The sequence below is a fragment of the Montipora foliosa genome, chromosome 3 (genome assembly GCF_036669935.1).
Source record: "Montipora foliosa isolate CH-2021 chromosome 3, ASM3666993v2, whole genome shotgun sequence".
Classification (NCBI taxonomy): domain Eukaryota; kingdom Metazoa; phylum Cnidaria; class Anthozoa; order Scleractinia; family Acroporidae; genus Montipora; species Montipora foliosa.
In genome coordinates, this window is record NC_090871.1 from 34,615,893 (window position 1) to 34,628,392 (window position 12,500).

General features: G+C 39.6%; 2 protein-coding genes across 3 annotated transcripts in view; one reads left to right on the forward strand and one right to left on the reverse strand.

The window, feature by feature from the left end:
* LOC137997338 (uncharacterized) overlaps positions 1–12,500 on the forward strand; it is a 36,168-nt gene that overhangs the window by 22,701 nt on the left and 967 nt on the right. The window contains exons 4-8 of the mRNA XM_068843274.1: positions 747–4,465; positions 4,532–4,645; positions 4,753–4,939; positions 5,596–5,672; positions 10,067–12,500. The exon at positions 10,067–12,500 is cut by the window's right edge and continues 967 nt beyond it. Of these exons, the coding sequence (XP_068699375.1) occupies positions 3,322–4,413 (1,092 nt within the window). The 5' untranslated portion in view covers positions 747–3,321 and the 3' untranslated portion in view covers positions 4,414–4,465; positions 4,532–4,645; positions 4,753–4,939; positions 5,596–5,672; positions 10,067–12,500. The remainder of the gene's footprint in view (positions 1–746; positions 4,466–4,531; positions 4,646–4,752; positions 4,940–5,595; positions 5,673–10,066) is intronic.
* The window catches only part of LOC137997337 (kazrin-like), a 52,353-nt gene that overhangs the window by 14,497 nt on the left and 25,356 nt on the right, over positions 1–12,500 (reverse strand). The window lies entirely within an intron of this gene.

Consider the following 12,500-nt stretch of genomic DNA (forward strand, 5'->3'; position numbering starts at 1 on the left):
TATTAGTAATTATGATCAAATTAAATGTCTTGGGTAATTTTATAGTATTGTCAGACCCATGATGATGACTAATCCTTAGCTTGAAAAAGAAAACAATCCCTATGAGCAAAAGCCGCTATTGATCCTCTGACAAAAAATAATGCTGAGAATCCTACCAGTAGGGATTATCATTTAATATTCCCAGAATAAAAACTATCCAAAGGTGTTCCTAAAGGTATAACCCTTCACCACCATTTGTGTTGCATCCAATCTTGTTCTCAGACCCTCTTTCTCACTGTTTGCCAGAGGCTCTGGTGACCACCATCTTGAACAGACCAATTTCGATATATTAAAATTCAGTCCAAAACAAAAGGCATCATCTCGAGGCTCTGGGGAATAAACTCATACAAATCCTTATATTTATTCCCCAGAGCCTCGAGATGATGTCTTTTGTTTTAGACTGAATTTTAATATATCGAAAGTGGCCTATTTCCATTTGAATAGGATTGGTAGTTGGAGAAATTCAACCTTATTGGGTTAAACATTCCATAAAAGGAAGTCCTTAAATCTAGGACTTCCAGTTTCACTTGTCCCCAGAGCCTCTGACAGACAGTATACAGCTGTGTTGCATCTAAAATGCTTATTAGCCTAGTTCTCACTTGAATGCAAGCACAAGCTCAGAATGCAGGCACAAGGATATTAAAATCATACATTTCCTTTATGTGGTTCACACTAGAACACAAGCGCCCCTTTAATTGCAATTTCAGAATGAACAGAATGTGGAGGATAACAGCATGATCAATGTCAAATTGGTTCCAGAAAATATTAAAACAGATAGTGTTATAGGCTTTTGGGAAAGTCGCCAACCCTGATTCAGGATCAGAACCTAAGAAGCCAAAGTGGTCCCAGGAAATGCGAAGTAAAAGGCTTGCTGAAATAGAAGAAGACATTCAAGGATTGGATTCCCAGATGAGATTTTTAGAAAGATCTAGAGAAAAGTACTCGGCTACTCAACAATATGAGCATGCTGCTGAGAAATGTAAAGAAATTGCTTCAATAAGAGAAAGGAAAAGGAAGCTACAGTCAGAAACCACTCAGCTCCAAAAACTTGATGTTAAGTCAAAGACGTACCAAAAGAAGAAGAAGACGTGTAAAGATCAGGCTCAGGAACCAGACTTGAAGCAAACCAAGCTTTTTCATGGTGTGACGAAACAATCAACAGGAGATAAGAATAGTAATGAAGGTATCACAGAGAAAAGCAATGTTAAAGATCATTCCAGGGATTGCACAGAAAATCCTCTGCAAGATGAAGGAGACAACAGTGTTAACAAAACCATGGAAGATGATACCTCAGATGAAAAAGGTCCTAATAAGCAGCAGGTGGAAGTGGAAGGAAATGCTGATAAGATGCAAAAAGGTGACACATCCGGTCATTTTTTGTGTCACGGCCTGAGACCTCAAACCAAAATGAAAAACTGAAGATGTATATGGATTTTAAAGCAGGAGGAATAAAAAACTTTAAAATATCTGAGGGCATTTATGTTTCACCCATACCTGAAGTGTTCAGTTTAGAAGACTTTATTACTATCAGGCCTTTGTTTTGTCACTGGAAGCATGCTTCCCCTTCATTATGCAAAGAGTGCGCAACATTGATTGACTTTGGCAAGCATATCCTTGGTGAATGTGTTGTTGAACTGGCCTCCTCTCATAAACGTTACTTTCCGTTAGTTAAATACAAAGCAGAACAGGCTGTTAGAAAATTGTTACAAATGCCTGTGACTTATTCAAATGACTTTAAATGGGCCTGGGTCACAGAGATTATATGTTCTAGAAACATTGCAAGGTGTGGACATCCCTAGGGTTATTAACATGGCTGAGAAATGTTTGCAAGGAAAGACATGTTTTCAGTCTGGATGTCAAGGGAGGTGTTGAAAGACTTGTGTACTTTGGCAAGTTCGGAATCTGATAGACTTCTCATAAAGTACGCATGCTGTAAAGGGCAAAACCTATCAAAGAACAATGCAAGTAATTTGTATGGTTTTAGAAAATTCCATAAGCAAGAATCTAGAATTAATAGTACTTTAAAAGAGTTTAAAGAATTAAGAGATGCAGTTGACACCCTTGCAAAACTTCAAGATAAAGCTGTCTTAGACGGATTTGGACTCACATATTCAGATGATGACAGTGCTGTAGACCAACTGTCTAGTTCAGAAGGAAGAGACTGTGAATGAATATCAGATGAGAAGAACAAGGGACCTGATGAGTTGGAAACTGCTTCTGCAGCTGTTGTTAATCTTGCTGTTACAAACAAGTCTCAACAACCTAGACCAGCTGCAGATCCTGATGTCCCTCTAGAAAAGAATAGACCACTGTGTATCACCTGTACCTTCAATGGATCACCTTTTACTAATGCTCAGAGACAACACACTCAACTGGTTTGCCTTTGAGGCAGAGCTACGAATGTTACTGCGAAATTACTCCGAAGATACTTTGGTATATGCATTGACTGAGTTCAGTGACCACCTTGAGAATGTGGATTTGACAGATAAAGAGAAAAACAAAGTGGAGATGTCAAGACAAGCCTACCTTGAATATGAGAGACAGAAAGCAATGGGAGATGATGCATGGGTGAGTGAGAGTGACTCAGACACTGTTGATCCTGACAGTGTTGTGACTGCTGACCTGAATGAACAAGTTAAGATTCAAAGGCAGAAAATAAAGAGAAAAGAAAAACGACAGCTTGCACGTTTAAAAGCAGAAAGGCGGCTTCTGAAACGCAAGGTACCCAAACGTGTCTCACAAATTGTGAACAAGTTTCCGAACATAGGAAAGGATATAGAAGAATTTGTCAGATCCAATAAAGTAGGCGCAGATGCATGGAGGTGCACCGGGGTACTAACATTTGATGGTAATATCAAAAAAGGCCCAAAAGTCACCTTTCAAAGAATACAAAAACACTTGCAGGAAAAGTATCAAACAAAGATAAGTTATGGAACTGTAGTACAGCTCTGCACTGTAAAAAACAAGTACAGGATATCGGCAAAAAGGTATAAAGGGGTAGCCAAAATCACATGCAGAAGATCAAGAAAGGCTTTTCTGTTGGGATGAACCCAGATGGACATTGGAATAATGCTGTGTACCGAGGACTAGAAAAATTACAGCTAAAGGATGGACTTGATAAGGTGGCACTTAATAGGGATGATGCTGCGGGTTTTCGGTTAGACAACGTACACACACAAACAGCACAAGGGAGTGCAGTTAGCCAATGAGCCAGATTTGACTACACGAACTGATTTTGTTAATAGCTATCCAGCCCAGCTACAAACATCATCATATCTGTTTATGGAAACAGAAACAACTCCTAAGACGTGTGTTGGGATTGTGAAGCCCCCTGTTATCTATGACAAGTCCCCTTCGCAACACATGGCTGATCTTCAAATGATCAAAGACAAAGAAGAACGCTCCTCTGTTTTCCAACTCCCGGATGGTTCCCCTAAAAATGCCTGGTGTGTAAGAGTTGATGGTGCTGGAGATGAGGGACCAGGACATAAAGAAGTTGCCTTTTTATGGGCAGAGAAACATCCAATGGAAAATCACTATTTTACATGTGTAACATCCAGACACTCAGGAGGGTCATATCTGAATGCTGTCGAACTAATGAATGGCTGTCTTGCTGTTGCCCATTCTATCCTGTTTATCCCATCTACTCTTGGAGGGGCAGTTAACACAGCTACAGGCTTTGACGAAACACAGTTAAAACAAAACTTGGACCTTGCAAGTGATGTTTATATTTCAAGAGTCCAAGGGGCACCCTGCGGTGAAGCAAAGATACAGCTTTTTAAGGGAGAATGTGATGAAGCAGCAAAAACCCTGGTAGACAGAAGAAACTTGCTGCTTGTGTACCTATCTGGAAAAAAGGAACAAAAGGAAGAATTGAAGAAAAATAACCCAAAGCTTCATGACCACTTTGAGAGTGTCTCAAAAGTCCTTCAAAACCATAAACATGACCTGCCCCCTAAATACTTCCTAGCACTGAGTTTGTGCCACAAACCAGAATGCCCACACAAAAGGTGTCAAGAAGGGAATAAAGGGACAACTTATAGCTGGTACAAAGGAGGCCCTCTTACAACGTACTTCCCCATACCCGTACAAGATTTGTCAAAACCCTGGGGGTCGGAGTGCACCAAATGCAAAGGAAGATGCAGTGGACACTTTCTTGGACCCGAGGAGGCATATGAGAAAGTTCAAAAAGGGGAAGGGGTGGTTCACCTAAATCCCCCAAGCACTGTGCTGCAAAAGGCATATAATGATGGTATCAAGGCTAATCGCAATCTAAGTCAGATCCTGGAAGGTGCAGAGGACCTTGCAAAAAAGACCTGCCTTTCTCTAGATGAAACTAAAATGTGGCTAAAACACCTGGACGATGTGAGATAGAGAAGACGGCAAGGGCCCCAAAAGGCTGCCGCAACAAGGGCAGCAAAAAAAGGTAATAGGTTGAAATTGAAGTTCCTTGATGTTAAACGAGAGATACTTAACATATATATTGTTGCAGTTGCAGAAATATCCCAGGCCACAACTACAGGTAGTGAGAGACAAAGGGAAATGGACTCTTCAGACTCATCATCAGAAATCTGTGAAGATGCATCAGCCTTTAATTCTTATGATGGTAGGTTTGATATGACTAAAAAATCTTCATCAATGAATGTAAAGCTGCCTGTTGTTAATACTTAATGAGGATACAACTAACAGTTTTGGTCTCATTTTAAAATGCAGAATCATCAGATGATAGTGATCATGACATCTTATGCATGTGTGGACAGCCTAATCTGAAGGAGGATATGATCGGGTGTGACGGGCAGAATTGCAAGTTTAAATGGTACCACTTTTCCTGTGCTGGAATTACAAGGGAGAACGTGCCAGAGGGAGAGTGGCTGTGTGGGGCATGCAGCAGGGTCTGAAGGTTGGTTGGGGCATTATTTGACATGGTTTGTCCCAGGGGTGGGGGAATTTTTTCACTTTACTTGGGGTTTAGAAAGAAAACAGGGCCCATGTATATGGGGCATTATCACATTTTTTTTCTACTCCAAGGCTAATGCCCCATACTTCCCCGGGGTGGGGGTTTCAATTGACAGGTGCATTAGAGGAAGACATACGTGTCACGAAGTGAAAACATTCGTGAAGGGCTAAATAGAAGAGAACTTCATGAGTAACCCATTGCTGAACCCAGACTGTGAAGTGCTGGCCAACCTATAGCCCAGATAACTTTTATCTCTGTTTTTTATTCCATTGGTTTAATTGGTGTACTTTGTCTCCTTTTGCAATAATAATATTATTGTTTCATTCTTTGTTCGTTTGTTCCGGTTCGGTTTTGTTTTCCAATCGTTTTTTTCCCAGTCGGTCACCACACAGGCTAAATACAAAGTGTTGTTCAGTGGAATTGGACTGATTTTATTCAAATTAGCTCTTTGATTCAGGAAAGCAATGAATTTGAGAATAAAGAAATTAATAGAGCTGTGCAAGGTTAGATTACAATTCAGCACAAATATCCCTTGGGAGATATTAGTGTAAGGTCTCCATTTGTTCTTACTGATGAAGATACACCTATTTATTCCTCAGCAACATAGTGCAGCCAGCCAGTCAACTACAGACAACCACTAGCAACACTTCAGTCTGAAGTGAAAGACAGTTGACAGGTAAGAACTGTTCACTCCATGTTGTTTTCCTGTCCTTTATATTAGGCTAGTACTGCTATGGGAACAGTTTTTCCTTTGTTTGAATTGTCTAAGTGTAGTTTACCCTCTTTTTCTATAAGTTTAAGTCAAATCTGAACTTCCAAACAGTTGCATGTCATTAATTCAATGAAGATGGTCAGGATTTGGGTTGTTTTAGGAGTAATGATGAAATGGAAGTAGTAGAATACAGTGGAGAAAAAGAAAGAATTATGGAAAGCTATAACTTTCTCATGTAATCTTTATTCTTTTGGTCTTGAAGTCTTGTCTTGTGGTGTGTTTTTGTCATTATGTGGTGAGATTTGTTATTATGTGACGAGGTTTGATGATTATTTGCACGTAACGTGTTGTGTTTCAGCATGATGTGATAAAGTTTGATTGTTATGTATTTGTTTCAATAATGTGTTGAGGTCTTCTTTTGACCTACTCTAATTACATTTCCTGTGGTGTGCTTCTTTTATGACATTGAAAGTAAAGTAGATCTCACCATGCAGATAATTTAAATATTATAGTGTGCTATGTAGTATAATTTCCATCTGAACTGGTGGGTGGCGCACCTCATACAGTTTGATGTAACTTGTAAAGTAGATCTAACCATGCAGTTAATTTAGGGGGTGTTTACATGATACCGGTACGAGTTTCATTCTGGTACTAGTTGTGAATTTCATACCGCGTTTACATGGACGACACAAATATTGACACAGGGATGATGCATGAACCAAAACAATAATGGCGTCCAATATTTAGAAATACAACGCATGCGTCAATACCGTAAACGTCCATGTATAAGCCGCATCCGTAGATAAGCCGCACCCTGAATTTAGAAGTGCAGATTTTGGAAAAAAATGTAATACAATAAAGTTTGAAGTTCGAGTAATGTTCTATTGCTATAAACCAATAAGGACAAACGATCAAGGTTTCACCATAAAGTTGAAATTCCTTCGATATTGAAACAAAACGAACGAGTGCTTAGTAGCCAAGCTTTAAATGTGGGGAGGAGTCTGGGCCAGGGCCTGGGTATCGTGGCCACTTCTATAAAGATGTACCCGCAATAGGCGAAAAAATTCATGCAGAACAGGAGCTTGATAATGCAGTCGACAAATTTGCCGAGAAGGTGGTCAATGACAATGAAACAGTCGGCCATTTACCTCACGAGTACTCGCGAATTTTGTGGTATTTTATCGCACGTGGTGGAAAGATATGCATGGAAGTGTCTGGCTGAAGACGTAACTGCAAGCAGCTGTGCGGAGGAATGGATATTCCTTGTAGGTTGGTGTTAACTTGTTCGAGTAAAGCGAAAATTAATCGCTTGAAAGAACTCTTGGAGGGCAAGATTCGCAGATAAACACTCGAAGACACAAACGGCTCCTTTAGGAGCCACCATGCACTCATTAAAAAGTCAATGAACAACAGCAACATGCTCTCAGTTTCTTTTATGTTTCTTTACTGAGATCTTAAGAAGTTGTATGAATATTAATTAGGTTTTTTAAAACTCCAAACACAGATGTATCCATGGATAAGCCGCACCCTTGATTTTTGCCGTCAATTTTGTGAAAAAAAGTGCGGCTTATACATGGACGTTTACGGTAGTCCCAGTCCACCACGACTTGACGACTCGTACCGGAACGGGAGTCAATGTAGCGTTTACATGATACCGGTATAACGTTTCATACCGTTATGAGAATTTCGATCCGGTACAACTACCGGGATGAACTCATACCGGTATGAGTTGTACTGGTATGAGATTTTTCACAGGTATCATGTAAACAAATACAGAGCGATAAGTAAGAACCGGGATGAACTCGTACCAGAATGAAACTCGTAACGGTATCATGTAAACACCCCCTTAGTTGTTATAGTGTACTATGTAGTATATTTTCCATCTGAACTGGCGGGTGGCGCTCCTCATACAGTTCGATGTAACTTGTAAAGTATTCTAACCATGCAGTTCATTTAGTTGTTATAGTGTACTATGTAGTATAATTTCGTTCTGAACTGGCGGGTGACACACCTCATACAGTTCGATGCAACTTGTAAAGTAGATCTAACCATGCAGTTAATTTAGTTGTTATTGCCAACGAGGCGGCCGACCCTCTGGGGTCGACCGTCGAGTTGGCAAATCATAGAGCCGTACGTGAGTACAGAAGAAAAATCTCATCTCAGCGTATGGGACCTTTTTTGACCATATTTGGGTGTAAGTAATACTCCATAGTTGGGTAGTGAAGTCACGTTTTTGCATGTGTCGCTTCCATCGTGTGGTTTGTGTGTTGTTTCAGCGGACGATACAGCTAGTGAGATTGGAGGTGCTTGTAGTTGCCTTACGTGTTTGTAAATTGAATTGTAAGCAGCGGCTGATCAAGGAATAGGGTTATACCTACAAATTTCGGACAGAACGAGCGTGTTCGCTTGTCGATTTCGAACCAGCGTGTTCAATTGTCAATTTCGAACCAGCGTGTTTGCTTGTCAATTTTAAACCAGTGCTTTCTTTCGTCGATTGACACGTTTTTAAAGACTTCAGATCAAAGAATTGAACAAATAACTATAACACATCTTCTTATAGCACAAAGAAATGTCCTTGAACTCCAGCGTTGCGTAATTAAAACCACTCACAACTTGGACAAAGCGGGGGTAGACAATATTGTTTGACTATTGCAATTGCGTTCAATACATTTATTATCTGGTTAATCGCCGTTACAAGCCTACAACTAAATGTTGGGTTCTTTAGCTTAGCAGACATTGCCTTTCAGGGTTCATTCAATGTGAAATACAGTGCTGTTATTATTATTGTTATTATAATTTTCCTTCATCACCATGTGCGTGAAAGTTCGAGTTGCGCCAATGAAACACATTCCCTACACGGGGCTGCCGAAAGTTTTTACGCCATCAGTGTAATAGTTGAGCTTGTGTTTATACTGATAGTTAACTTTTAGCATACCATTTTGTCATGATTTATGATCAGCATGCTTTTTCTGTCACTTATTCTTTACGGCAGCCGTACAAAAGCAATCCACCGTTCTCTGGACAAAGAGTATGATGTTTAATATTTGGACTCAGACAGAACACTCTCAAAGTGTGTAAATAAAGTGTAATCGATGTAATATCCAAGGGTTCAGTCAAAAACCTTCATGCGTTTGATGTATTTATCTTTTTTTGATTGAATCAAAAAATTAAACGAAAATTCATGTGCACATTTATTCAAACAATACTCAAACAACCAGTAAACTAAGGTAACACTTCAGCATCACAAGATATTGCTTCGAACTTAAGTAATACTCCCTCAACATTCCACATTTCAAAAACGTGATGAAAATTATGCCTTCAAGACCAAGACTCTTATCAGAGTTACTTCACACTCTTCCTTTCCTACTTTCATTTATAGTAAAATAATTTCACCTCTGTGTCAAACTTTCACACATTCCAGCGACATAAAACAATTTTGCCTCGTTGGCACTTGCCGCAAGGCACAACTAGTAGTGTACTATGTAGAATAATTTCCATCTGAACTGGCGGGTGGCGCACCTCATACAGTTCGATGCAACTTGTAAAGTAGATCTAACCATTCAGTTACTTTAGTTGTTAAAGTGTACTATGTGGTATAATTTCTATCTGAACTGACAGATGGCGCACCTCATACAGTTCGATGTAACTTCAAAAGTAGATCTAACCATGCAGTTAATTTAGTTGTTATAGTGTACTATGTAGTATAATTTCCATCTGAACTGGCGGGTGGCGCACCGCATGCAGTTCGATGCAACTTCAAAAGTAGATCTAAGCATGCAGTTAATTTAGTTGTTATAGTGTACTGAGTAGTATAATTTCCATCTGAACTGGCGGGTGGCGCACCTCCTACAGTTCGATGTAACTTGCAAAGTAGATCTAACCATGCAGTTAATTTAGTTGTTATAGTGTACTACCTATGTAATATAATTTCCATCTCAACTGGCGGGTGGCGCACCTCATACAGTTCGATGCAACTTGTAAAGTAGATCTAACCATGCAGTTAATTTAGTTGTTATAGTGTACTATGCAGTATAATTTCCATCTGAACTGGCTGGTGGCGCACCTCATGCAGTTCGATGCAACTTCAAAAGTAGATCTAACCATGCAGTTAATTTAGTTGTTATAGTGTACTATGTAGTATAATTTCCATCTGAACTGGCGGGTGGCGCACCGCATGCAGTTCGATGCAACTTCAAAAGTAGATCTAAGCATGCAGTTAATTTAGTTGTTATAGTGTACTATGTAGTATAATTTCCATCTGAACTGGCGGGTGGCGCACCTCATGCAGTTCGATGTAACTTGCACCTTTTATAATGTTTATAACATCTGTTCTTTTCCACTTCATTTTACATATGCAGGTGGTGCCTACTGAACAAGAGCTACCTGGGTTGAAGCAAGATTGTCCTCCATTTATCCTCATTGTGGGCGAACTCCCGAATTATGATGACATTTTTATCGTTGCAAAAGGCGAATGAATACTAAACGTTTCGGGAGGCCACCTCGTTGCTCTTAAATGTTTTGTTTTTATTATACTCAAGTCTGCACAAATACATACATTTTCTTGCCAAAGCATGCTCACCAAATCTTCGATTCATACAAAATTCCTGTCAATGCGAGAGAACTTGGTTCTACCTTCTGCGATTGTGTGCGATCACGATCGCAGACGATCGAAGAACTTTCTGCGATCCGCGACCGTCTGTGTTCATATGAAAACCAACCTTAATGGCCCTAGGCTAACTTATAGAAATGTGAATCTAGAGTTGTGCATTTTTTACTCAAGTAAGCGATTGTAATTATTCGCTTGAGTTTGTTACCCATCGATGTAGCATCATGCGTAATTTTACTTATAAATTGATGATAAATAAACATAATTACACTTCATTTTATGGCTGAATTATACGTTTTTTGGGGTAATTTCAAGTTTTTTAGATGGGATAAAATTACACCTTCCAAAAAGAGTAGTGGGGCTGGCAAGATCACTACACAGCCATTCAGGGTAATTTTACACCATTTTTAAGTGTAGTCTTACACTTTAATTTTTAATGTGATATATTAATTAATTAATGGAAATGAGCTCACACAAGGACAGAGAAAAACAGGACCAGAACGAGGTTGCTGACCAGCTGACGAGGTTTTTCATTTTTGAAGCATTATTGTTGGCTATTTAAATGCATTAAGCCCAAATGAGTGGTCAAGCATGACAACACAGGTAAAGAACTTTCGATTCAGATAAACTTTTTTTAGGCCGTACTTTCTCTTTAAATGGTTTTGGTGGACGCAGCCTCAAAATTAGAGATGGTCTCTGTTTGACCTAAAAGCATCAAACTTGGACAGATGGCCAATCTCGTTGTTACCTTTCATGTGATGGTGTGTCAATTTATCGATCGGTTCAAATTTGAAACTCGCCCCAGTTCCCTGCACAATTCTGAAATGGCCTATACGGGTTCAGTGCGATCCTAAAATAGTTGTTCACATTTGAAGACTGTTGTTAATGGCATTGATTCCAATGAAAACCAGTAAACACTTGCTTTACAAGTTTCTATGATGGAATTTTAAAATATTCAATTGTTTTCCTAAACAATACCGGGAGAATATTATGTGTTACCAAGTCAAATGATAACTGGATATTGCGTGCAACGAAAACACAAAAACTCGTTTCTGATTACACAAACAATTCGTTAATAAACATTTCACCCATAGTTCATCACGTAGCCTTTCGTGGTCTAATGAGGGAATACAAATACCAAGTTCAAATCCTACTTGGAGTACTTTGCCTGAAAAGTCTCTCTACCATGAGCAGTCCCCTGCACGACTTACATGTATGTATCACGACCCGGAAAAAAACAGTCAGGGCCGACTGCATTATTTCCCTTGCAAATTTGCAACTTTTTTTCACCTTCACTCTTTGAAAACAAAAGGGTTAGTAGTTGCCACTTTGCTAAAATAAATAAGGTAAGGTAGGTAAAGTCTGCATACGAGCCAAGTGGAGCGGAGCTTATCCCGGTTTCCATGGCATGAAGCGACTAGGAGTATTTCTACTCCCCCTCTGGATGGGATGCCAGTCCATCGCAGGGTTACCGGTACCCCCCGCATTTCGCTGGTACCCATTAATACACCTGGGTGGTGAGAGGCACCGTGGGAGTAAAGTGTATACCGTAGAGTTCCGATAGTAGCGACCCTCGTTACTTTCGGAATTAGCAGCCTTTGGGGGTCGTAACTTTAGGGGGGTCGTTACTTTTGGGGGGTCGTTACTTTCGGGGAACAGAAATCGTTTACAAATAGCGCTGGCGTGAGTTTTTTTTCCCGAAATTTAAACGAACATAAAATGAAAAAAGAACAACATTTTGTTTGCATTCCACATGTATAGATTGTGTTTCATAAAAAGAAGGTAACAATGATAAATACGTAAATGTACCGACAGCAATACTGTAATAAAATACCGAAAATCAATATCAACACCAATAAACAAAGGAGACAAAATTCGTCTATCCAGTTTCATGTTATAACTGCGACATGGGTGGGTTCCGGATATCTTCCTAGATTGTATTGTCAGTGGTCGGGACGAGTTGTATTAGTTTGTCTCTCAGTTCTTTTCTTAGACTTCTAAATCCTATCAGCTGATATAGAGGAGATCGAGTTCTTCAGTGACTCAGATGAGGAAAGCTAAACTGCTTCGATTGTACTGCATGATGCACCGTTACGTTTAATTTTGTATCTCAGTGTCATTTAATTGGAACAAAGACGTTCATGTTAATGATAATCGACGAAAACTACACAGAGTTTTTAATATAA